The following is a 27,595-nucleotide window of genomic DNA, read 5'->3' as shown; positions in this document are numbered from 1 at the left end:
GGACAATTTATGACTGAATTGTCCAACTCTTGGGGTTGTTTTTGATAAATCAATGTCTTTGGAGGGTCACTGTCGTCAACTGACCAAAAACTGTTTTTATCATCTGAGAAATATCATTATGTAACAAAAACATGAAAAACAAAAAAAAAACACTCATTATTTGATATTTGTTTCCAAAACCAAAATGAAAAAACAGAAAAACGCCTTGTTTTTCAAATTCAAGCTCTTTTGCTTTGGCACAGAAAACGAAAAAACGGAAAACAAACACCTTTATTCGTTTCTCCATTACCGATTGGCCAAAGTACGTTTGCCAAAGAACTGACAGGTAAGCTTGATAAAAAACATATTTTAATAATTGTTTACTACTTGTAAGCCATTGAACTGTACCATCGTTCACCAGTTTTGTGTTATTTTTACATTGTAAATGACAGTTTTTTTTTTTTATAAAATATGAATTACAATTACACAAACATTTTTTTGCAATTATAATTATAATTGACCCCAACCCTGATACCAAATAAACGACTAAAGTTGCTGGAGACATTTTTTTTTTCGTCAGACGAAGACATAGTGCAGGCCTCATCCATCAAGAAATCAAAATTGATCATTTGCTCAAAAAAAGATGTAAAAGGTTGAAGTTGCTGTTTGAAAGTTTTCCTTGATCTCCACCATCAACATTCCTTTGAATGAAACTGTCATTTTGCACATTGCATTGTGGGATGTGAAGTCCCGTAGACAGATGCATAGAAGTTTTTCACTTGTTTCTTACCTTAATTTCTTGTGGTTTCCTCTAAAAACACTGCCAAAGTGACTTTGTGCTTCCCAACACTGTTCTGGTATTCTCACAAGCTAGAAGTGGTGGCAAAAAAATGCCAGATGTTTATTTTGGTGTTTACACGGTGATATCCAAATCAGAAATTGAATGTCTTGCGGATTGAGGTGATATCACGGAATATAGAGAGAACAAACTATAACAAAAATGCTGTCAAGTGAATCACTGTCCTCATTTCCTGCTGAAGAAAGACAAGAAATCACAGAGAGAATGAAGCAAAAACACTTTTATGCATCCGTCTACTGGAATCCACATCCCACAATGCAATGCACAAAACTCTTCCGACAATGTCAAAAAGAGAGAGTTTACGGTTAGGATCAAATCAGCCTTATCATTAGCACTTTTTTCAAGCAAATGATCTTTGATTCATTGATCTATGAGGCCTATACAGTACTTTTTATCTGATTTTTTATCATATAAAATATCAGTTGCATTCACCTATCTCACTCACGTGCAGACACAAAATCCCAGAGATTATTGACGATTCAGTTTGGTGCTATTAGAGGAATTTTCTTAAGAGTTGTTGTCTCGTCATGGATTTCAGGAGAGCAGTTCATAGTTTATGCTCCAGGGGTTCAGCTTTAAATCCCCCAGACGCTACCTGGATCCAGAAGCTGACTGCTTGGGTTTGTGAGTGTGAGTCTCTCTGTTGAGAACATGAGAAATGATGCAAGGTTTAGTGAACGAATGAGTGCTATCTTTGACTTGGTGCATGTAAATATGCACAGGCGTAAGTTTGCAATGTTTTCATGGAATTAGTGTTTGCCTGAGTGAACGTCTGACGTCATCAGAATGTTGATGAATTCCAAATGTTAACCCTGTACAGTTTTTTTTTTTTCTTCCTTCAAAGTGGTTAACTTCAACATCTGGACAGTAATATACATTTTTCTGGAGGAAATGTTCCAACACATCATTACACCAACTCATCACATCACTTCCTGTTGACACACTCCATGTGCAACATGTGGAAATGATTACATGTGGAAAGGGGGGGGTGAAGAAAGAAAGTATGAAGGGGTTTAGGGCCAAGGGGGAATTACACTTTTCCCCAAGACTTGAAGGAAACTTTTTTTTCCCACGTTTCCCCACACATGTGCTCTCTTAGGTCAACTGAGCATGGAAAATAAATTCCTTTGTAAATGCAGGGCAGAGAGCATATCCGCGTTAGTCTAAAAAACAGAAACAATCTACAGATAACATCTCAGAGAGGTTCCTGAACAGGAGAACATGCACGTCTCAGCTCGCTCCATCACACATGGTTAAGCTTGTGCATCTTGTGCTGGAGAGATGCTGCCTTATACCTGAACATAAGCCGTCACATCAATATAGCCGTTTGCCATAAGTGGAACAGAAAAAAAGTTTTGGGTTTGCACTGAGCCCCCTAATCCTTTGCTAGCATAGACCATGGGTGGTCACACACACACAGACACACACACACACACTGCAGCTGCATCGCTAGAAGGGGGATGGGTTTAGGGAGGCCATAGGGTTGAAAATGGCTTGGTGAACTGTCGGGGTATGTTGTGCAAGAGCCACATGCCGATGGCATGCTTAACATGTCAGACTAACACCCCGACCCTAAAAAGCAAGTGTGTACACTCATCACCAAAACATCTTTATGTGACTCAGCTGAAGCACCATTTTATTCATTCACAGGCTAAAATGTGACCTTGACACAGACGTGAGGTTTGTAGTGTTTTTTGTTTTGCCATCATGACATTTTTGTTGACAGCAGACTACAGGATGGTTACACAATGTGCTTCATGAGCTACTCAAAAATAAATATAGTGATATGAAAAGGTTTACAGTAAAGCCTCAAGTACCTGAGTCAGCAAGTAGAAGAATAGCGTTTCCATATGTTTTTGTATGGAAGAAATGGGTTGTTAAGTGGTGGTGTAATGGGTTAGGAAGCGGGTTAGTAATTGAAGGGTCAAGGGTTTGAATCCAACCTTGGTCATCACTGATGTGGAGCAAGGCCCCTAACCCAAACTGCTGGTGTTGTACGTTGCTTTGAATAAAAGCACCTGCTAAATGTAAAATTGTTCAAATGTATTTATTTTTTTTTAAACTTTAAAAGTTTAAAACTTTTTCCAAATCAAAATCAGAAAAAGTTATATTCACCAAGTACAGTTTAAAAACAATAAAAGGAATTTAACTTTATGGATGGTGCAAAGACCAAAAAACAAAACAAAAACACTATAATAATAATAATAATAATAATAATAATAATAATAATAATAATATTAATAATAATAACAATAATAATAAAAGAAAATAAAAGATGGATATATACATACAGTATATACAAGTGCTGCTGGTAATATTGTCTTCATAGAGATGGTGATGGGGGTGTTAGTGGGGGGACCAGGGCTTTTTTCGTTTCCATTTGAAAAAAGAATAATAAAAAAAAACAAAAAACAGCTGAACTAATCCAAATGTCTAAATTTCAGTAGATTTGGTTTATGTTACTCGTGAACGTCCCCAAAACAACCATCATTTTACACTGACATGTTAAATAGTTTATACTAACTTTAAAATATTTTAGGGGACTAAAACTGAACACAACAACGGGCCACAGTAGTAACTATTCTAACCTTGGATAATCATGCAGAACCACATGCTTGCTGGCTAAATGATAAAAGTTATACACTAATGCAAGTACATGCCATACCCAGCATGCACCCCAACCCCCACCCCTCACTTCCAGGAAATTACAGGCAGTAAATGAGGCAGCTGATACACGTGTGCCCAGCAGACTGCGCTCCCCAGTGGACGTCTGACATGGACTGGTGAACCCAATACTTAGACTACCTGCACTCTGGCATCACAAAGGGAGCACATGTAAACATTAAGAACCGATGTGAGTGCACTGTGCTATGAAAACAGTGGTATTCTCTGGCCCTCTGTGGCCTCTCACTGACATTTAATCATAAGTAATTGCTAATATTTGGACTAATGGGACTACGTGTGAAGGTGAGATTTACACTGTGTTTAAAGCTACTTCATGGGTCATTGAGAGAAACCCGTGGTTTGGTATTTACACAATAAGAAGGATGAATTACAATGTGTGCAGACCTCCCATTTGGTGTCAAGCTCAGCCAGTTACTGATTTTTGCTTTTGAACAAGATGACTTTAAAAAAAAAGTTTAAATATATTTTAATAAAAGGATTACCACGATTTTGCTTGTATTCTATTGAGTTTACTTCATACTGAGATTGATTATGAGCATGCGCACTACCGGAAAGTGAATTTTTGCTTGATTGAAAATTCAATTTCAAAGCTAATGTTATTTGACGAGTGCTGAATGGCTCCTTTTCTTGGGGAAAAATGTACAACTGCTCAATATACGAGGCAGGAGAGGTTCCAACACCACAGTCAACAACTTGAGTAAGTAATACGTATAGGAATAGTTTATTCTCCAAAAAAAACACGATTATAATAAAACTCAATACGAAAAGGAATCATTTATGTTCCAAAAAAACATTATTATAATATACATTACAATAAATAGTTAGCCTACTGTAACTTTACAACAATAAATTGTTGTATTCATATAAGTTAGCAATCGTATCATGAGAATCATATTTTTTTTAATCATTGGTCAGTTTTTTATCGACGGTCGACTGATGTGATGTTTCAAGCATTTTTTCTTAAAATCAGTACAGCAATCGTCTTAGACTTTATTATTTAGTGAATATTAACAAAACATTTTCAGGAACCTTTTTTAAAATAAATAATAAGGTCAAAAAAGCATTATGATAGTTGTGAGCTTATATTAGAATGCTACATTCGTGCTTTTGCGCATGAAAAAATTACTTGAAAAACAAAGGAAATAGCACCCACTGAAAATCTGAAAATTCTGATTTTACCTCATTGTCGTTGCTCTGTACTTACGTATGATTTAAAGACAGGCCAATAAGTGGACGCCCTGCTTCTCCCTAAATTTTTTAAATATTTTATTTTTATTTTTTTAGGCCAATAATCAGCATCAGATAGAGAATGTATTAAGGGGGGGGAGGGGCTTAAAAGCAGCTTTTGCCAAAAAAACCAAAACATGAATATTCAATATTATACAAAGGCAACTTTAATCAGACTCAGTGAGATAAAAACAAGCTTCAACAAACACAAGTACAGTGATGCGTGTGTATGTGCATGTGTGTGCGTGTGTGTGTGTGACACCCAAACATAGAAGATAGTTAAGAACAAAGACATGGCATTCTGAACACCATCTACCACCAGTTATACACATCCTATCCTCCTCCATCCTCACCTACAATTACTAACCCATAGATCCACTAACAACCCTGGAGCAATGGTCCATTATGTCCCCTTTTAAGCGTCTCATTTCATTTGTTGAAATATTTTGAGAAACTTTCTTAGTCGGGAAGCAAATGTGAATATTGCAGGAAGTTGTGCCCTCGGTTTAAATTCTTTCCAGCTTATCTCTGAACGTAAATCAGATGCTTACTCACCGTTACAGTCACAGAGGGCAAAAAGTAAAGACAATCACTGCATTATGTTCATCCTGTAAGAAAATCTGTCAAAAAAATCTGGTCAAAACCAATACTAATACTTTAAATTACAAGTATAACATGTATTAACTGAGACCGTTCTCAACAATAGCATTCAGTATGTTTTTTTTAATCAGAATCAGAAAGGTTTTTATTCGACAAGTACAGTTTAAAGACAGTACGAGGAAATTAACTTGGTAGTTGCAGCTAAGAACAGAAAAAACAAAAAACAAACCAGAGACAATAATAATAATAATGATAAATATAAAGAATAAATAAAGGATAAATGTTTGGGTCTAGTATCTTTATATTTTCCTCAGGATATGACAGTCCTTTATGACAAAATGGTGACCATGTGTGTTGAACAGCATTTTATTTTGCATAAATACCCTGGGAGGTTATTCATTATTGTCATATGTAACATATTAAGACAAAAGATCTTAGATTGGATTGAAGTCAGATTAGTGTTTTGAGACACATCATCATTTCTTGGCATTATCTCCTCAACGATTAAAACAGGGTGTGGAGATCAGCCAAAGACCCCAAGGTCAAAAGTCAGCTGCAAAAAAAAAAAAAAAAAAACCTTTGCATTCCAAGTGACTGCTGCACCAAATACACACACGCACATGCACACATGCACTTTTCTACTGAGGTTTTTTTATTACAGCCCCTGTGCTGATGCTGTCCTATTTCCTAAAATAGGTACAAATCCAAAGAAGGCCAAATTAACAGTGCAGAATTTTGAGAATCTACTATGGCAACACAACGCCGTTGGGATTTTATCAGTTACGTCTCTGCAGACCGTTTGCTGGTGAGCTAAATCAACATTGACTCATAGAAGAAAATGTGCTGTGTGGTCTGAGCTGAAATGATGCATTGTTAGCTCAGATGTCTCTGGTTGTTGTTTTATCAGGCATGACTAATAATTAAAATGTTTTTTTGTTTTTGTTTTTTTTTTCCCATCAGCAAACTCTGCATTGGCACTTTTAACTTTCACATTACCACCGTCTACAAATCTCTGGATTTTATTTCTCCGTTTTTGACGCATACTGCATACTCTTGTCACTTTTTTGAGAGAATGTTCCCACTGGAATTGTGCATTGATGGTTGTAAATGTGTGAATTTGAATAATTATCATAACACAGTCTCAGATATAGCTACCGTCTATTATGGATTAAAATGTTTAGAATTTTGTTCCTCAAAATATAAAGTGAAATTTGGTATTCAATTCAATTCAATTCAAAGAGACACAGGGACACGATATAACAAACACCAACAAAAATACAAGAAATAACAATTTCAGTGCCTCCACATCCTCGACTGATAGCGAATGACACTATAAATGACATCAACCAGGGACCCAATTACTGTATTCACCGACTTGTTCAAACGGCATATGAAACTGTACATAAGAGTCCGCAGTGTGTCTTGCAACGTGTTTATTCCAGCAGTGACAAACATCTCACTCGCACTATGGTATGTTGGAAAAATCTGACAATTTTTCAGTTGACTGCGTGTGAATCGCTGTTTGGTGTCAGACATGGAACGGAAAAACACAATTATCACAAAGTACTGTAATCTGTTTTTCTCATCTCTTTTACAGAGCACAACTGTTCCTGAAAAAGAAAAACCTGGTAAGTCCGCGCTATCTTCCTGCTATTGTGAATCATCGACAACCATGATAGCATGAGGCTTTTTTTTCAATTCTTTGGCTGGCTGCTTCATCAGAAATGATGAATAATGAAGTCTGTTTACCCAACATGATTCATATTTGTCTAGAATCCCCATACTGTGCGTCACAGCATTGTGAGAGGACAGGCTGCAATATGCTGATGTAGGAGGGCAAACTGTGGTTCTGTGAGACAGTGGATACAGAAGTAGATAAGATTCAAAGCACATCTAATCAAACATCAAGCCTGTCGCCCTTTGTAAGATAAGCGCCAGACTGCATGTCGAGCCTGGTGCTCAAAACTTTTGAACCCACCTCTTTTTTGGCTTCTGCCCTCATTAAAGTCTTTTTAACAAACAAGTCTTTTTACGCAAACAAGCGTAGCAGAAACTCATCAAGATTTCAAGTACGAGAGTGTGCATTAAATTACATTTTTCAGTTACAATTACCCGTGTTCAATTACGATGAGAGTTACCAGCATTTTTTCCAAATACAATTAAATGACAATAATTTTTTATTCTCAGAAAGTCAATTACAATGATGTTCTCAATTACTAAAATTCAATTACAATTAATGATAATTACTGAGCCTGAAATAAATAACCTCATAAAAGTGAACCTAATTCTTGTGTTAGCTTTCTGTTAGCATCACTTATGATAAACGGTCCTACATCAGCTGTAAAATACACAAAAAACTAATATCTATCATCTAATTTCTATTCTATTAATTGGTTACCTTGTTAGGCTTCCTAATCAATAAAAATAAAAATATAGGTTCTAACATTTTTTTAAATGACAAAATATGGGAAAGCTTAATTTTGTATAATTGTTAACTACATATGTGTAGAGCTGTACATCAAAAACATGATTCCCCAGGTTTGCTTTAAATTCTAAATGACAATTTGTATAGTTTTCATGGCAATTACAATTACAAAGTCAATTATCTGAACTCAATTACATTTTAATTACGATTACGACAGCAACAGATTTTCAAAATTACAAATCTAATTATGCCATAACTGTAATTAATTATCAATTACACGATTACATTAATAATTGAAACCAACCCTGGTTCCCATCATACATATTTTATCAAGGCTAATGATTTAAACTTTGTACTGATTTGCTTTGTCATCACTCTCTAACTTCACTTTTGATGATGTCGCTCATTCTGTACATTATGATAATGAATCAATCAAAAAAGAACAGACTCAGTAATCTGTAATGACTGCTTCTTCTATTGCTGGCTCTGTGGTCAGAGGTCGTCCTATAATGTACAAGGCTTGGACAGACCTACTTTCAGACAGGCAGGAGGGGAGCCGGGTTCATTAAACACCCCCCTGGGTCGTCAGTCCACCAGTAAACAATAGAGAAGTGGACGAGGTGGGGATGAGGCATTCATATTGACCCCTGCTGCCTCTGAGCCTGATGGAAGTCCTGGCACACTGTCGCTAGGTCTTTCTGTCGCTTCATTTCAGCCACCGTCTGGAAACTTTTCCTAGGAATTATGCAGAAACTTCAAGTATGTGTGTGTTTGTGCATTCATGTAAGTGTATAAATAAATGTTACTCACTAAAGCTTTCTCAAACACACTTCCAATGGGAAAGACTTTGGTTGGTTGGTTGCTTTTGATCAATGAAATCAGGCAGACTTTCTGTAACCAAAGTTATGTAACGTGCGTTGCTGAGTCGGTGTAATGGAAGCTAGGACTCTGGAGGGGGATGGGGGTCCAAAGGGACTTGGCAGAGAATTTCGGGGAGCACAAAGCCTAGTGTTCATTGTGACACTTCAAAGCCTTTTTCCATGTCCTCACCAGTTCAAGCCCTGGGAATGACTCAATTGTGACAGTGTTACATCACACCATGGCCTAAAGGTTCTGCCGCGGCTCATTCATGGCTGAATGTTCTCTTTCTCTGAAAAAACAAAAAACAACAGAAATCAACACGTAGGTTTTCACAACCCACTTTCTGTAACATGGCAGTTATTGACCTTTTTGGCTCGATTCACGTTTACGAGTAGATCATGTTATGGCTTTTCCATTTTAATAGGCTCTATGAATATGCTGCCTTACATCAATGAACAATGGTGCAGAGTTTTAATGTGTGAAGACAAACTTACATCCAGCTTTTGTTTTTTTCTTGGAATTTCATCGGCATTCAAATGAGCATCTACACTTATACACTAACCTGCATCACCTCAGATTTCTTTGTAGGTCTGATAAACCGCCATATTTTTTTATTTGTCTTTTTTCATAATTGGTTTTGTGTAACTTTGTGAAATGCAACAAAAGAGACACGTGTTTGTTTTCCGTAAAGTCATCATCACTCCTTGCTATCTCTCTTACCAGTGTTTTTGCTTGTCAACACTTTTCTTTTAAAGATGCTTGTCTCTATGAATAGCTAAAGTCAGAGGCGCTGAACTGCGTCTCACTGATCTAAATATAAAGCAGTCTGGATATAGAAAACAACTATGAGCATGCGAATGCCAGCAGACGTAGGGCATGACCTTTTACCTGGGCTCCCAGTCTCGCTTATCTCATCAGTAGGAGGAGGGAAAGTTGGGGGACTGGAAGTTCTTTAGTATTCTCAGTGGGATCCTGTACAGGAGGAGCTCCCTGACATTCGTGAGTATGTGGTTCCTGTTAACATGTTTCCTCATCAATTCTGCCTCAGTCTCATTTGTGTTTCCGTTTTGCTTTTAGCTTTTGTACTCCTCTTTGTCGCCATCCTGTCTTTGGATGTCCGCTGGTGTTACTGGAAATTCTCGCTAATTTTAAAAGCAGCTGGCAATAGAGATGACTGGTTATTGGAATTCCAGAATTATTCATGTTTTTTTACTCACTTTGAAATTTCCCACCTGCTTGCGTATTTGGCCACACCCAAAGATGCAAAAGAATATGACAAGAAAGACTCTGATGGGTGTTAAGGCTAGTAAAGGTACCCCAAATCATTTAAGAACCATCAGAGACTGGTTCATAAAGGCATACCCAGCCATCCATCCAAACTCTCCATTAAAGACAAAAATTGAATTCAATTCTACTTTATTTATATAGCGCTAATTACAACAAAAGTCATCTCAAAGCAAAACCTCTGCGGCTTTTCTAGTAATAACACATTGTACCTTGATATCTCTGCTGTTGATGTAAGAGACTTAGCTCTATCTGATCATTTCTGTGTCTTTTTTTACCTAGAGACTGTAACATCTGTTCCCCCTAGTTATGTGTGTTTAAAGAAAAGGTACATAAATGAGAACACAAGTGCACAGTTTATGGAAGCCATAGCAATGACACCAACATTGAGTGCTGAGACAGTTGATGATCTTCTGGATGAGTATAATAGAAAAGTCTGTAATGTCATAGATGTGGTGGCTCCAATCAAAACTAAGAGAAAACCAAACACACAGAAAACACCTTGGAGGAGGACTGAGATAATGCAGAATTTGAAATCTGACTGTAGAAGAGCTGAGCGTAAATGGAGATCAACAAAACTCCAAATTCATCTAGAACTGTACAAAATAAGTCTGTGAAAATTCAATGATGGCTTGTTCAAAGCAAGGCAGCAATACTTTTCTGAAATTATTGCCAAAAATGTCAACAACTCTCGTACGTTGTTTTCTGTAATTGAAAAGCTCACAACCCCCCCCAGATCAGATAGCCCCTGAATTACTGTCAGCTGGAAAATGCAATGAATTTGCTGTATATTTCAATGAAAAAATACAATCAATAAGGTCAAACATCAGAACAAACCAGCAAAATCACAAAAAGCTTGAACAGCTTCAACCACTGAGGGATGAGTAAACTACAATGTTAGAGTTTATTACAGTGAACCCCAAAACAATAGAGGAGACTGTTCAGCAGCTGAATCCATCAACATGTTGCCTTGACACAATACCCTCAAACTTCTTTAAAACTGTTGTAAAGTCAATTGTCACTGATTTGTGTCAGATAATTAACTGCTCATTCCAATCAGGCACCGTACCAAAATCCCTGAAAGTAGCTGCTGTGAAACCTCTGTTAAAAAAGAGAACACTGAACCTTCCATGCATGGCCAAGATCATTGAGAAGGTGGTCTTCAACCAACTGAGTCTATTCTTAACATTCAACAAAATATTTGATAAATTTCAGTCAGGTTTTCGTTCTCATCACAGCACTGAAATTGCTCTTATCAAAGTGATCAATGACATAAGGTTGAACACTGATTCAGGAAAAGTATCTGTTCTCATTCCGTTGGATCTAAGTGCTGCATTTGACACTGTAGATCATACAATTTTGTTGCACAGATTGCAAACATGGGTTGGACTAAATGGAAAAGTAATGCAATGGTTTAAGTCATACTTGGAGGAGCGAAGCTATTTTGTAAGCATTGGAAACTTTGAATCTGACAGATTACCAATGTCCTGTGGGGTTCCTCAGGGATCTGTTCTTGGACCCTTTCTGTTTAGCCTTTATATGCTTCCTCTAGGACACATTTTACACAACTGTAAGGTTGATTATCAGAGCTACGCAGATGACACACAACTATATCTATCACTGAACCCAGATGACTATGGTCCCATTGAGGTGTTGTGTGACTGTTTAGAAAAAGTAAACTGCTGGATGAGTGAAAACTTCCTTCAACTAAACCATGACAAGATGGAGGTGATTGTCTTTGGTAACAAGGAAAAGAGGACTGCTGTCAGCAATTATCTTGAGTCTCGATCTTTAAAAGCTAAAGACCAAGTCAAAAACCTTGGTGTTCTGATTGACTCAGATCTTACATTCAGCAGTCAGATCAAATCTATCACAAAAACAGCCTTCTACCACCTAAAGAACATCTCCAGAGTGAAAGGTTTAATGGCTCAGAAAGATCAGGAGAAACTGGTCCATGCTTTTATCTCCAGCAGACTGGACTATTGTAATGGTCTTCTGACAGGAATCCCCCAAAAGAGCATCAAACAGCTACAGCTGGTTCAGAACGCTGCAGCTCAGGTCTTAACCAGAACAAAGAGGTCAGAACACATTACTCCAGTTTTAAAGTCTTTACACTGGCTCCCAGTCAGCCTCAGAATAGACTTTAAAGTTCTGCTGCTGGTGTATAAATCTGCGAATGGGTTTGGTCCAGAATACATCAGTGAGATGTTAGTCAGGTATGAACCCAGCAGGTCTCTCAGATCTATGGACACAGGTCAGATAGTGGAGCCCAGAGCTCACAGTAAACATGGTGATGCTGCTTTTAGTTGTTATGCTGCAAAGAAGTGGAACAAACTGCCAGCAGAGCTGAAGTCAGCATCCAATGTGAACATTTTTAAATCAAAGTTAAATCCACTTTTTTTCTCTACTGCATATGATTGAGAGAGAGATTTTTAGTCATGTTGTTGATGTCATGATGATTTTACTGATGATTTTAATTGATTTTACTGATGATTTTAAATGTTCTTATTGATTTTAAACAATTGAATGTTTTATCATGTAAAGCACATTGAGTTGTCTTGAGTATGAAATGCGCTATACAAATAAATTTGCCTTGCCTTGCCTTGCCTCACCAGTTAGGTCCAAACATTCTAAAGCTGGCCCTGAGAGGTGGATATCCATTGAAAATGAGGAAAGTACTACCTCCTACCTTTCTCTGAAAAAGGAGAAACCATGGGCGTATATATTCCTATGGACATCAAAAGCAGCCGATGAGTGGTCAAACGTTGAGGTACAGCTCTCAGGCTTCATCTCCTTCAAACAGAATATTTTCTCAACCTCAAGATTTTCACACTCCCAATTATCTTCCAGTCCCAGTTTCAAAATCGCAATGACAATACTCCAGCTCCTTCTCCCTCTCTGCTTTTGACTTCTAACTCTCTCAGTTTATATGATAAAGTATAAAGCTGTTATCCGGAGTTTCTGAGAAATGTCTCGATATCCCGCCCTCGACAGCTCCACTTCCTCCCACTGCCTCTCCTAATCTACCAGAAGTTACGCCTCGACTTTTCTGCACGCGCATGATATAGGTCTATCGGTCAGGTAAGAGCCAAAATCATATTTACCTGTTTGCTGTTGTGACGCGCGGCCTTGTTTCCATGCACAGTTCTGCATTCACTTTGATTGACAGTCTCAAAAACAGGAAGTCGAAGCCTATTGGCTGGGTTTCCATTTGTATAGGGGTCAATAGGACGAAAGAGGGACTTATACACATTGATGTATATGAATGACCACCGGCAGTAGAACATAGTGAAAGACTAGATAGGTATTTTTTTTTTTTGCATTTCAAAAGAATCATACATGAAACTCTGGATATCAGCTTTAACCAACACCTAATATAATTGAATCAACCAAAGGCCCCTCATGCCCATGTATTCTGGGAATCACAAAAAGCATATGCAAGCATTGCTCTACCTTCACTAAACTCATGATAAACAAGAGGATGGTTCTGTTTACAGAGATTCTGATGTTACTCAGTATCTTGGCAACTCAAGCCATGTCCCTTTTTTTTGGCCTGGCTGTGGGAGAGTTGGTAAGGATGGAATAATGTGACTTTGTTGTTGAGACAAAATTAGAAACACCACAGCTTAAACTGTTCTGGCAGCAGCATTGTGTATTGACTATTAATTGTTTCTTACCTGAGTTTGCATATACCTGAGACCTTTAGGGTTATTTAGAAAACAAATACAAATGTTTTACCCATTACTAATGTGTAATTTCTACATCAAGATAATCGAACAGTGTATCTTTATCTCTACAGGGCTTGTAACTGAGCAAATGTTTTAATTGGTCACATTTTTAGTCTTCAAAATAGTGCATTTCTAACTAAATCTGGGAATGTCACAGTAAAATGACTTTCTTCTGAATGAATGTTTTTTTCTCATTTACGATGCAAGTTGCATTTCTGCTGCTACATGCCCTTTAAGGACACTGCTCTAATCTGTGAAACTTCTTGCAGTCTGGAGCCAAGTCAATAATAGCTCATGAGATGAATGTTTGTTTTTCTGGTACTTGTTCCTGGACTTTGATGAAGCCTTCTTTATCCTACTTTTTGCTACCAGCCCCATACCTTGTACAGAAGTAACTGTGTTTGTGCAAGGTCACATTTTTGGCCTCCCATGTTGGTCAGGGACTGCTTCAACATCCTTCCCTTCCTGATTAGCAGCTACTGTCTCTGTTAGGTGAAAAACTCTCCCTTACTTCCTGTGTAGATGATTGTACTGTAAAATACCTGAGCATATTGTTTTCATCCCTTTAACTGTAAGAGGACTTTTAATTGAGGCTAACAATTGAATTGCAGATGTTTCTTAATTTGTTATCTCTAATTTCCCACAAAAAGACACAGAATCACTGAAGCGTCCTCAAAAAGTGTAAGGGGGTGAACAAATATCGGTCATTTTTGTGAGTCACTACTGTAGCTCTCTTAAAGTTTTGCCAAAAGCTATTTCTTCTCGCATTCATCTTCTTTGCTTCGTTGCTTGGAATAGGAAGCCACAGCATGATGATGGGGAATTTACAACAGGAACTCTGCCTCCTGAACTCCCAATGTTGCAACAGCAAAACTATCCTCTCTCCTAAAGAAAGAATCCTGAACAGACACAAGGTGTTGAGTCTTAATTGTGCTTGAGCCAGTGCAGATGACTAATATAGACAGCTTTTCATAGTAGCTAAACCATATATCTTGTCTTATTTTACTTGTAAAAACCCTTTGTAAATTATTTGATTCATAAAATCAGCTTGTATTTAGATGTGTACATTTCTTCTGAAGGTACATTGTGTCGTTTTTTTGTCAAAATCGGACTGAAAAAACAAAGGTACACAGCTATTCACTTACAGCATATCAGAGGTGGGCAACTTATAGAACACCTTGGGGTTAGTTTGATCGAAGGGCCACATTATGTACATAGGTCAGCATTTACAATAATGACCGATCTGAGCGTTAATACAGGAAAGAACAAAGAGTTTTTTTTAGAGGAACTGTGTTTTTCTGTCATTCTGTGTGTTTGTTGTCGCTTTGCTTGTTATAAGTCATTTTGTGCATGTATGTTGTTCTTTTACAGTAAAATGTATGTATTTTTGAGTCATTTTGTGTATTTGTGTTGAGACAATCTTGTTAAGTTGTGTTGTTGTTTAGTTTGTTTGTAGTACTGTGGGTTTGCAGAGTAATTTTTTGTGTTTTTCCTCATCTTTTTGTGTACTCTTGTTGTCATTTTCTGTAATTTTGTATCTTTTTTGAGTCATTTTCTGTATTTTTGTTGTTGCTTTTATTTAGATTTTTTTTGTCTTTTACTGTTGTTTTTTTTGCTTATTTTTGCAGTAGTTTTGCGTGTTTCTGAAGAGATTTCTGTGTTTTTTCTCTTGTCTTTCACTGTATGTCTGCAATGATGTATTTTCTGGTATATTTTAGTGTATTATTGTTTTTGTCTGGTGTTTTTTTCTGTCATTTTGTGCATTGTGCACAAAATTAGGCCAAGTGCTGCATGTGGCCTCCTGGCCGCCTGTCACCCATGTCTACTTAATGTACATCATCCACAAAAACCCATCTATCTTTTACATTCTGTGCAAGTTTGCTAAGCATTGAAACTGAATGGTTTTCTAAGAAATTCACACTCTACTCTCAGTGTATCTCAAATGTGACTTCTACTAAAGTTTATACGTCCATCAAATGATCTCTCATCTAAAATTAATTATTTTACATATCTAATCAACAAAAGACCTCAAACCTATGGCTGCATCAAAGATACTTTCACTGTATATTGTAGTGACACTCAGGCCCACCCACACAAACACTCTTCACCATGCTGTAAAGACAGATGTTCATTGTTTTTCACAAGTGTTTTGATGTTAGCCCCTCATGTGCTGTTCACCTCCCACCCTAGACACGTTCTGCCTCCTCATTTTCGTTTCTAGGTCAGTATGTCGGCAGGTAACCCCGTTCTGTGTCGGCTCACACACCACGTACAGGTAGTATTTTTGCTTAACGCAGGAATCATTAAGCAACACTTTCCTTCCTGAGGTATAAAAACGTCCTTGTTTTTGCTGTCATTTACTACCTATAGGTCTTCTACCCTCATATCCAGGTTATGGTCTGCGTGTTGCCCCCTTATCATAGGTATAAGGAAGCAGAGAAGGAAAGTACTGCTATACTTCTGTAATACCGAGCTAGTTTCTTTGCGACACAAAAACTGATATATTCTGATTTTGCCACAAAAACTCATAAGGTAAAGTTGTGACACCATTTTTTACATTTGAATTTCCTGTATTGCTGCTGTAAAAAAAAAAAAAAAAAAAGGTCCTTCCAGAGTTGAAGGATCACAAAAGTGAAAGGGCCGTGAATAAGAGAATTCAGTCTTATCATACTCAGCCAACCTCAGGAGACCGTAAAGCTAACGAGCTGTGATAAGAACAATGTTATCAGCAGACCGCAATAAGCCAACATAGGATACATTACCCTGGTGTGGTGAGCAATCAGCAGAATTGGCTGATTTCCCAGCCTAGTGTGAAAAATAATGAATCAGAATCAACTTTATTGTCATTGTTCATGTTACAGAGCAACAAAGCAATGAAATTTCATTTCAGTTTCGTCCCGTCTAAGAAAACATGAAAAGACAATCACATATAACACTTATAACATGGGAGGACAGGGGCAGAAGAACTGTGGGCGGTGCCCCGTATTTAGATGAAAAAAATGGGATAACAACAGAAAGAGAGGTGAGGCGCTTCAGGACAATAAAAGTAAGGACAAACAAGATGAAAAGCCCTAACCCTAACCCAGGACACACACACTGATAGGGAATTGTGCAATAACAGAAACAGTGCAATAACCACAAATGTGGAATGAATGTTGTGTTGTATGTTTCTTATGTTAGTTTTTATTTGTTTTTACCTATTTATTACAATGCTTGGTACCTATGCACCTTAAGGATTGCACTTTTTAATTTTGTTGTACTGGTACAATGACAACAAAGTGATTCTGATTCTGAGGGGAAAACGCAGGTTTTAAACAGAATTCCCTATTGGTGAGGACAGTATAAAACTAGGAAAAAACCTCCACAGCGTACATGCACAAAGCAAAACACAGTCACTAATAGCTCGAGACGTAAGCACGTGGGCAGTGTTTAAGTGCACATCTTGCACAGTAAAAAATAAAAATAAAAATAAAATAGAGGCACACATTGAGGTAAGAGTAACTTTACATATTTTCATCAATATGGTAATTAATCACATGTGGTAATTGCATGCAGTAATGTAATTTTTAATTACTGAAATTATTTACTTGCGTGAATATTAAATTAGAAATGTATGGAATATACAGAAAGACGGATGGGGATTTTTGCCACATGACAATCCCCATAATGTACGTATACATTTGAGACAAGCCCCAAATCTCCTCTTTGCCAGTTATTTGCACATTTATGGATAATGGATCCTCTGAAGCATGCAAGACGATACAGATGTTCAAATGTATGGGAACCCTCTTTGTTCTTTTCAAAAGATTGCGATGAAATGCACAATTCGAGTCCGAATCTGGGTGAAACTCTGTGGGGTAATTTAGGAAAAAACTCAACATAACTGAGATCACTCAATTAAGAACCGAGATGACTTCTTGAAATTTTGCCACTGATGAGGGATATGGATTTTTTTGATTCTTGAAACTGATCCAGAATCAGTAGATTGATTTGGATCCCCTTCAAAATCTTCCATGGCATAAAGTCTATGTTTGTTAGTCAGAATCTTTTTTATTGAAATTCAAACTTGAAGTACATGAAACACAGCGCTGTTCAGACAATGAAAATAGAGAATGCTAGCGCTGTCAACAGCCACTCCTACAGAAGTAGAGTAATAGTATACATATAAAAAACAAAGCCATTAACTGCACATGGTAAATGAGTGAAGCGTGGACTTGCAGCAGCGACCTGTGCTATTGTACTTTCTTTCTTTTTTATGTCCACGTGTACAAACTAATAGAACAAACAACAAAAAACACCCTTGTAGAACCACCCACTACCAGTGTTGCCATGAGATAAAATAAAATCCACAGTCACATTTGAGATCTAATTAAGCATCTGAATCAGCAAAATAACCAAGCTGCTCTGGATCAAGGCCTTTAAATGTTCCATACAGAATTAAAAAAAAAGGTCCCCATATTTTGTTAAATTGTGCATTTAAACGTTGGAGTGAGAATCTTATCTTCTCTAGCTTTAAGGAATACATAATGTCTGCTAACCATTGGGCATGCGTGGACGGGGCAGCGTCTCTCCATCTGAGCAGCACGGCACGCCTAGACAGAATAGAAGCAAAGGATAAGGTCTGCTGTTTTTGAACCGATAGCTGTACTTCTCCATCATTGACCCCAAACATCGCAACAAGAGGGATTCAGTTTAACAATTATTATCTTGGATTTGGTATGAAATAACTCTGTCCAAAATTTATGAAGACTAGGGTACTGCCAATACATATGAATAAGTGATGATTCAGCACTCTGGTATTTGTCGCAGTATGGGTCAATGTCAGGATAAAAACCTGATAGTTTAACTTTAGAGAGATGTGTACCACTTTGAACTGGATGAGGCAGTGGCAAGCACAGAGAAATGATGTATTAAAGCACTTAAGTATAGCTCCAAGCGACTTCAGATAAAGACAGGCCTAAGTCTTCCTCCCATGATCTTTTAAGTTTGTCTGTAGTGTCCCACTTTAGGTCTGCTATCATGTTATAGAGAACAGAAAAAAAGCCTTTTCCGATATGAGTTCAGGGACTGGACCGTGTCGACAGTGGTTGTTTATAAAAATGAGGGGAAAACTTTGAAATGAGAAATTGTCTTGCCCGTAGGAACCTGAAGAAGTTAGACATAAAGTCTATCTTTAATCAAAATTTTGTCTCAATCATTTATACTTTTGATGTAACCCTGCTAACAGACAAACAAACAAATAAATAACACCAGAGAAAATATTACCTCCTTGCCAGAGGTAAAAATATCTAGAATGGGCATTCTTGTGTATTCAGTAAATCATAGTGGAACATCAGTAATGTTCAATATATTCATGTACTGTAAGTCCTCTGCTGTTACAGACAGCCTGAAGTCTCAAACCCAAAGTCTTCATCAGATGTCAGGTCTCTACTGAAGCTGTCTCAGTATACTGCTTGTTCTTTGAGAATTAGCCCATCAGTTCATTTTCAAATGGAATTCGTTTGAATTAGTTTAGAACAATTAAACAACAATACTGTTAAGTTCTTTCTAAAGCCTCAATCCTTGGACCAAACTGCTATACAAACTCTTTGAGCTGTCCATACTTGGTAATATCATGCCAAATTGTTATTCAATCAACTCGGGAACATGTGTTTTTTGGATTTTTGTTGTCGTCAGTAGCTTAGTGTCTGTTATGTAAGCTTGACTGTACATGTGTAATTCTGAATAACCAATGGGAATCGTGTGAGCTAGTGTTTGTGTGTCTCTGTGTTTGTGTGTTCTTTTTCAACAATAACATATTTACAGTAAAGTCGTGTCATGAGTCGGATCACTTCACATGGAGGAGTGGCTTTGGAGAGTAATAGTTGCATAAGGTGGATAAGCTGGGTGAAACCTTAGATATTTTTCTTTTGGACCCCACTTTCCTGATGTTCCTTAGGTGAAACTTTGTAACTAAGTGATGATCTATTATTGAAAAACAAAAACTAACAGCTGTGTCCCAGTTTGGCTCAGTTTTCACATTGATCTATTATATGCCTTTAATCTGCTCTTAGATCCTTGTAGATAAGGACAGGTAGACCTGAGAGACCTTGATAGCATGTTGTATAACAGGCATTGATTCTGTCTGAGTGTCTCGACAAAGCTGTGTAGGTGTGAAAGGACATGGAGGTGATGGTGTCATTAAAGAGAGAAGGGAATATGATGTGAGGATTTAAGGAATGGTGGTCGTGACCAGCGTTAATTCTGTTGATTAGCTATTTTTGACATTATTTTCATCACAAATATATTTTTGCGGACGAAAACAAAACGAAAACTAAAAAACAAGTCATTGATTGAGACTAAAACTATGACTAAATTGATTGACATTATCGTTCATCTGAAAGCGCTCACCAGTTCTGGTGGCTGAGTGAGTGGGGCGGGACAAGCATGTGCAGAGTAACAAATCAAACGATCAGCGGACCTGACGACAAGCGTAGTTCATTTTCCCTAAACGGAGCCAGCAGCTGAAAACAGCGTGTAGTACGGTACAGACTTACAGTTTTAAAGCATTTTCTTCTTGTGGTTTCAACAATATATCCAGAGCAGAGCGCAACTGTGAAGGTCTTGTTTGTGTTGGCCGCCATGTTTGTTTTGATACAGCTTTGCACAGGGGATATGACGTTTTTTCCTGTTCGGCTTTCATTGGCTCGACCAACTCTGGGGCAAGGAAGTGAGTAAAGACGGCTGCATCACCAGACCCACTTTCTTACAAAAAGTAAGCAAGTGGGTCTGGCTTTTGTATTATCTGTATTTACCTTTATTATTGTTAGTGTCTTTTTTTGATTTGTGTAGTTGTTTTAACAACAATAAAGTGTCTTTGAGTTTTTGAAATGTATTATTATTATTATTGATGGGACAAGCAAGAATTCCGAGTGTGAAAAGGACAGTATGAGTACTCACATTGAAAAGGTAAATTTACGAGGTACACCATTCACTAACCAGGTACATGATTATATTTATTAAGCTATTGTTTTAACTAAATTTACAAATTTGAAGGAAGTGCACAAGATGCACACAAAACAGGCCGATAAGTGACAACGCACTGATCAGCTGATTGGTCACCTGAATTTTCAGCTCGTGTACAGCATTAGATTTAGCATTTCTGCCGAGTTAGCTGGAGACCACGTTTCTGCAAAAAATCTTTCAAGGAATCAATGCTCTAATAGTAAAAATAATGTAAATCTCTGTCAGACTCGTTGTCAGCCAAGGCGAGTTTATCCCTCTTGACCGTTGAACTCACGCTCAAGAACTGAACGAGAGCGAGAGTTTTAAAAGGCTTATTTAAATAACGACACAGTTGTGTTGAAATAAAGTTAAATTTCTGTTTTATATATGACATATACACACATAAATTACAGTAGGTTTATTTTGTTTCCAATGCCAGCAGTAAGGAGTTGTCTAGTAAATCTGTTATTGATTTCGTCGACTAAAATACCAAGCAATTTTAGTCGACTGAAATCAAAACAAATCAGATGACTAAATTTTGACTAAAACTAAAAAGAATTTTAGTCAAAAGACTAAGACTAAGACTAAATAAAAATGTCTTGCTAAAATGAACACTGGTTATGACTTTGAAGCACTTAGAGATTCAGTGAGAGCGCTGGAGCTTGTATCAGAAAGCACTTACTCACACTTACACACACACACACACACACACACACACTGGCAGAATACAATATGAGAGCATTGCAGCACAGGCTGGATGCGTCCGGGCAGCTACTGCACTGATGCTCGCTGCAGCAGACGGAGTGTATTCGAGGCTAGTTCTACAATTATTATACATGTTTTAAGGCTGTAAACCCCCTCACCACACACTTAATACACAAGGATATGGCGTGGAGGAGAATCAGCAAGGAGGCGGCAGTAGAAGGTAAAAGTTCTCTCTGTAGCACTGAGCTAAGATAGCATTAGCCGCTAATCACATCGGCTTTTTTCACTGGTGGTTTATGTTACTGAGAGGAGAAAAAGGAGCGCAGCTCGTCGCTTCAACAGGCAGTGAAACTCACCGTGATGGATGTGTCTCTGGTGGGTGAACGCAGCATTAGCCAATCAGGATGCAGAACACAATGCGCACTCATACGCTGTAAAAAAATGCATGCAAAATTGCACTGTAAAAAAATCTGCGAAACACAGAGGCCGCGAAAGGTGAACCGCGTTATAGTGAGGGACAACTGTAATACTAAGAAATGTCCCAGTCTCCTCTTCTGTTTACAAGTACCGAGCCACGTTTTCTCAGAGAGAAAGTGGTTGTGTGACCAAGTACGTCACGTCATGTGACCTGGTATGTCATATCCTGTGACGTGTAAATACGGATATTTCAATATCAAAAGATCTGAAAATCTTCCACATAAAGTGTAAAAACTTTTTTGTGATATTTGAGTGTTTTTTTTTTAAAGTCAGGTTCAGACTTAAAAAAATCTAGATGTTTAGATTTTTGCGCATTCCCAACGTAATGGAAATGCAGCTATTGTTAGATACAGAGGTTTTTTTCTTTTGTCAACACAGATGTCTGACTGTAAATAACATTGAAAACATTTTGCTGGAGAAGGACTCTTCAAGTTTGAAGTGAATGGGTTTAGAAATGTGATCATTTTGTTTTTATGTTGGCCCTGTGATAGACTGGAATTATCTCAAAGGAACAACACGCATTTTGCTCAATACCAGCCTTCAACAGATCCTTGCAACCCTGTTCAGGATAGAGCAAGTACGGTATTATACAGAAGATGAATGACATGCCAGGCTTTGCCTCTAAGAGACAAAACTATGTATAAAACATACTGACAGCACGGTTCAGGTTCACCCATTGTGTAATGTGTGATACTGCATGATTGGTTGTCTCTCTTTGTATTCATTATAGACTGCAGATTTCAATGGCAGCTGGAATGGTTTCAACCACATACCGTGACTCTTCACTGTTTCTGAGCCCCCAATTCAATGGGGAACCTTTTGCCCTGCTGGTTTCCTTGCTCCAGCACACCTGATTCAAATGACTTGGCCATAATTGGACCACTGCAGAGTTTCATGGTGATCCATCTATTTGAATCAGATGTGTTGGAGCAAAGAAATGCTCAAAACATGCAGAGCAGTGGGCCATGAAAGACCCAAGGCCTAGTAAATGGAAACACTGCTGGGAAAACTATGCAGTCAATATTCCTTGTACTATGCGATAAAGTTAATTCGAAGGAGCTGCACATATATATTTTTAATAAATTACGTTATTGATAACACTGTCGTACTTTGGCTGAAGCTTAAGGGTTTACAGATGTTCCTACACCTACTAACAAGTACACATTGTTCTTTTTGCTGTTAGAGCATAAATCTGCTCCTAGCAGCAGCTGGTTTCACAATCAAGTGTTCCTCTAGACCTTCATGTTTATGAACCAGGGCACAAGTACAAACACGGGCACTACCTTACACAGCTCTCTCTCTAGTCCAGTATTTTCATCTTGATCATTGTACAGTAACAACACAGATATTTGTCTTACATTTACTGACATTGCCCTTACTGTAACTCACAAGGTGGCGGGTTTAATTTCTTGAAATGATGAGAGATCTGAAATTTATAGTTTTGTTTTGCTTCAACCAGTTGACCTAATATGTGTTTGGAGGGTTTCGGCGTGACTATGTAGTGATCAGCATGTATCCCCTGTTCAAAGGAATTAATAAAGAAAACCATCATCTAAGTTTGCTGATGATAAATCCCAGATGGGGGCATTTAGCTCCAGATTCCAGACAGATAGTCATACCTTTGTTATCTTGTCCCCAATAAAAGTGGAAACTTTCCAACATCATCCAATCCAAAGTATTTTCAACCCATTCTCAGATTGTCTCATCATGGAGCTTGAAAACAAATGTTTATTCACTATTCAAAGTTGTTCAAATAGGCTGCACTCTACTTTGCTCAGCTGTGAGCACCATCGTGGTCTTGAAATGCTCTTTTGCCGATCATACTTGACTATAGGAGAAACGACTCTATAGAAATTATGTTTGAATGTGAGTGTGTCTTTGTGTCCTGGTGCCCCCACTTGGGCATGAATGTGTTATTGTGAAGTGGTAACAAGGCTTTTGTATTAGACTTAAGGGTAGGTCAGTGGGAGGTCCATGGCCATATTCCGGTCTACCCAGGTCCTGCCTAAGGTTCAACAACACAGATGTTTTGGGCTTATTGTGGCTCTAAAGAAGCCTACAGGGAGCCAACAGGGCCATTTTACGCTTCACATACACCCAAAGAGAAAGTCAGAAGGGACACACTGCCCTGACATCAGCAGAGATCTCTTTCAATGAAAATGCAGAAGGCAACCATGTAACAAATTAGCTACAACAAGATACTCTCACAAGCAGAATGGAAAGTTTAATCCTTGAATTGTCTTGATGATTAGAGGAATAACGGAAAATAAACAGTGATTAAAAATGTTGAATTGTGCCAAATGGCTGTAATACCATTTGTTTTCAAGACATGTAGAGCAAGATATTTCTTTCATATATCTCCAACTTAAACAATGATTGCATAGTTTACTCTAAATTACTTCCCCAACCTAAATTAATTAGGTCTCATAGAATGAAACCAAGACATGGCTGTATTCTTGCTCTTGACAAAATTATCCAAAATGATTTAATGTACCATGTTTTCAAGTACTGACAAAATGTTCTCTTTCCGTCTCTTTAGCTTAAAAATGTTTTGACGTTACAGCAGTTTGATTCGTTAATATTCTCTTGGCACATTTAGTTTTGTTATGGCTCCCGGGCTCCTGGTTCTACGTAGGAGGGTTTTCTTTTCTAAGTCATTGCAGGTGGAGCTCCAGGACTAACTGGGGAGCATAATAAGGTTAACCAGGTGCAGCTGGCCAGTGTCCTGGATGGATACTTACCCAGTGTTCGTCCTGCCTGATTGCGATTCCTGTCTTGTTTAGATATGAATAAAGATGAATAAACCCACTTTATGCGACCTCCCTCCTTTTCTGCTACGACTGTTGAGCTACAGACCATAAGAGGTTTTTTGTTGAAGACCTGCTTATGGTGATTCACCTTATAGTCGTTCCATGCTGTACGTTTTACCACCTTCAGTCTATCTGTAGAAAAAGCCTGTGTTGTTTCTTCTTACCTTTTATTTCCCTGCTGGCTTGTCACATTTCAGTATGTCACAGAATTCAGGTCACACTGTTTAATTTTCTGCACCTATAAATAGCTGCTCTTTCATTATTGATCAACTTCTCTCATGTCTTCCTTTGCGCTTGAGTTATTGTACCCCAGTAAAAAAAAAAGAAAAGTAGGCCAAGGATCTAGCTTCCTGTCAATTTGTTGTGTGCCAGAGTTTTTGTTTGTCAGTCTAAGTCAGGCTCGTGAGTGAAGTAGCTTCGTTTGAACTTCGACTTAGTCACAAAAACACATTTTTGGCTGTGTAGCTATGGGAAGTACTTCAGAGACCTGCAAGCACACTCATGCATACAACACATGTTGACCTGCTTTTTTCTTCTAAAAGTCTATCTGTTTCTGCTACTGACAATGGCTTAGTAAAATGTTAGTACTGAATATCAAAATGCAATTTGTGTATATTCTTTTTTCAAAACAAGCAATTTTAGTGATTCAATTGTTAATATATTTGCACTTTCTTTGAAGAGAAGGGGATATCAATAATAATGTGATATACTCATTTGTATCCTATAGCTGCTGAAGCTGCTTGTAGAAAATTCCAGTTTGAACAAGTCTACCTCAAGCCTGCCCAACTTACATATTTATGAATAAATGTCTTCCTTCAAATTCCTCTGACATTCTCCTTGTTTTGTAAGAGCAATAGAATGCATTTGAATTCTTAACTTTGCATGCTTACCCCCTTATTTTGCATTCATTTTGGTGTCTTGCTATATGAAATTGGATAATACGTATTAATCTTTATTTTATTATTTTTTATGATTTTTTTTTTTTCATTTTGTCATTTTATCAACCCCACCAAAGTGTCTACGCCTGTCAACTTTCACATTTCAATTTTACCTTCTATCCATAAACAAGCTCCCTAAAGACCATATATTCACTTGTGCTGACTATTGCCCTTTTTGCCATTCATTTCAGCCATGCTCCTCTCAGTGTGATACAGATAACTACCAGTGTCTAGTTCTGCAATGTCTGCATGTGCGGGTGAACACTCGAGATATTTATGATTGAATGAGAGTCCATTCACTGCTGTTTCTGTTCGGTGATTTAAAGCCCACTTGTTTCGGTCTCACAAGGTCACTTGTTTCGAAGACTCTGGAATGTTTTGCTAAACCCAGTGACTCCAGCAAGCTCACGCCAAACTTGTTTACTTTGCTTGTTCAACCGTGCTCGCTCTCCTTCCGTCTTTTCTCACTTTCCCTCTTTTTGACATATAAAATTGTGTTCATCGCCCTTTCGATTCAAAATGAAGGACCCTCTGTTTTGTCAATGTGACAAATTTATTATTTTTTTACATTTTCAATTGATTTTCATTCTGCTTCTTGTAAGGTATCAGGAAATCTACTGTAGTTCTTGAAACGTTTTTATTTCTTTATAAAGTGCAAATAGGAACAGGAAAGATCACAAAGGATCTGCATTGTAGCTGTCTTTTGAGCACCACAGCACTTAAAAGCAGTCTGACTATACAAGTGTTGATCCCCATCACCACGTTGTAGAAAAAGAAGAAGTAGTAGAATGTGGAATTCCTTCCTGCATCAGACAACGAGAAAAAACAAGTGAGTTTGACTTTTTGTAGCCATTCGTTTTTCTGTTTCCGTAGCCCTGGCCATGACTCAAGTAGAATGTCTAGCACTTTCAAGAAGGATTACAAGTAGTCTACTCAATACATGCTCTTGACTCCTATGTGGCCCACTAACTGCCTACAGCTTACTCCTACGGAGTCCTACTTGAACTCCTCAAGGGCTAAAACTGGCTGAGATGAAAATCTTTTAGGTTAAAAGTGTCCCCTGAGATTCAAAGCTGATACCGTCACTTATTTTAGATCTGGCACTCAGAAAAACCCTGATTTGACAAAACTCTGTATTTACAAAGCATACACAAATATGTTCCCACATTGTGGAATCTACTCCAGCATACATAAGAATGCTTGATTCCACATGGCAGTCGTTCAGTCTGCTCCACTCCTACACTTTTAATTTCTTCATAAGGAGAAACGTGCAAGTGCCAATGAGAGTGGTGCTGCTTTTGTTGGCAAAGAGGAAGCTTCCTTTGCTAATGTGAATCACTAAGTAACATATGCCTTTCCAGCTTCAATTAGTTCTGCAGAGTATATTAGTGGTGTTAAAGCAGGCAATTGTCATGTGATGACAATAATTGGGGGGCAGGGGGTTATAGATGAAGTAGCAAAGTTTAGCTTTAGATGCAAACATTTAAAGATAATTCAGTCTTTTTTTTTTCAATGGGTAGCACAATGTAGAATTAAAGTATGAAGATAATGAGTAATTAAAAGCAGGCTCCTGGCCTGTGGTCACATTAATTCTCAGTGTTCATATAATTTTATAATATATTTAGACATACTGTAAATGCACCGAATCTGTGTTTTATCTATCTTTCTGCATTTTTCACTTAAATATCAATTGACTTGCAATCTGAAACAAATGTTGGCGTGCTACCCCGTCATTGTTCATTAGTATAGCAACATACAGGAGAAATCTATTCCAGATGAGTACTTAAAGCATGTTTCAGTAGTCCATTAAAATAGTCTCATCCCTGGTGACCTAACTGCCTCTTGGGGTGCTTGATCTGATGGTATGTTCCTTGTTTACTCCCCAGTGGGCCTTCATTTCCTCTGTGTCTGTAGCTTTTAGGGACTATAACTGGTCTGAGTTGGTTGGCCATGTTAAATGTACTCATTTATAGTAGAGGAGATGTTCTGTTAATCTTTTTGTTTTCATTGGTATGTTGGAGTGTGATTGATTG

At 37.8% G+C, this 27,595-nt stretch overlaps 1 protein-coding gene across 2 annotated transcripts in view; it reads left to right on the top strand.

Annotated features, from left to right (window-relative positions):
* The window catches only part of dlc1 (DLC1 Rho GTPase activating protein), an 89,724-nt gene that overhangs the window by 16,496 nt on the left and 45,633 nt on the right, over nt 1-27,595 (top strand). For both annotated transcript variants that reach the window (XM_028467662.1, XM_028467711.1), the window contains one exon: nt 6,948-6,978. In XM_028467662.1, coding sequence (XP_028323463.1) covers nt 6,948-6,978 — 31 coding nt within the window. The remainder of the gene's footprint in view (nt 1-6,947; nt 6,979-27,595) is intronic.

The sequence above is a fragment of the Gouania willdenowi genome, chromosome 1 (genome assembly GCF_900634775.1).
Source record: "Gouania willdenowi chromosome 1, fGouWil2.1, whole genome shotgun sequence".
Lineage (NCBI taxonomy): Eukaryota > Metazoa > Chordata > Actinopteri > Blenniiformes > Gobiesocidae > Gouania > Gouania willdenowi.
This window is presented reverse-complemented; position numbering and strand designations above follow the sequence as displayed.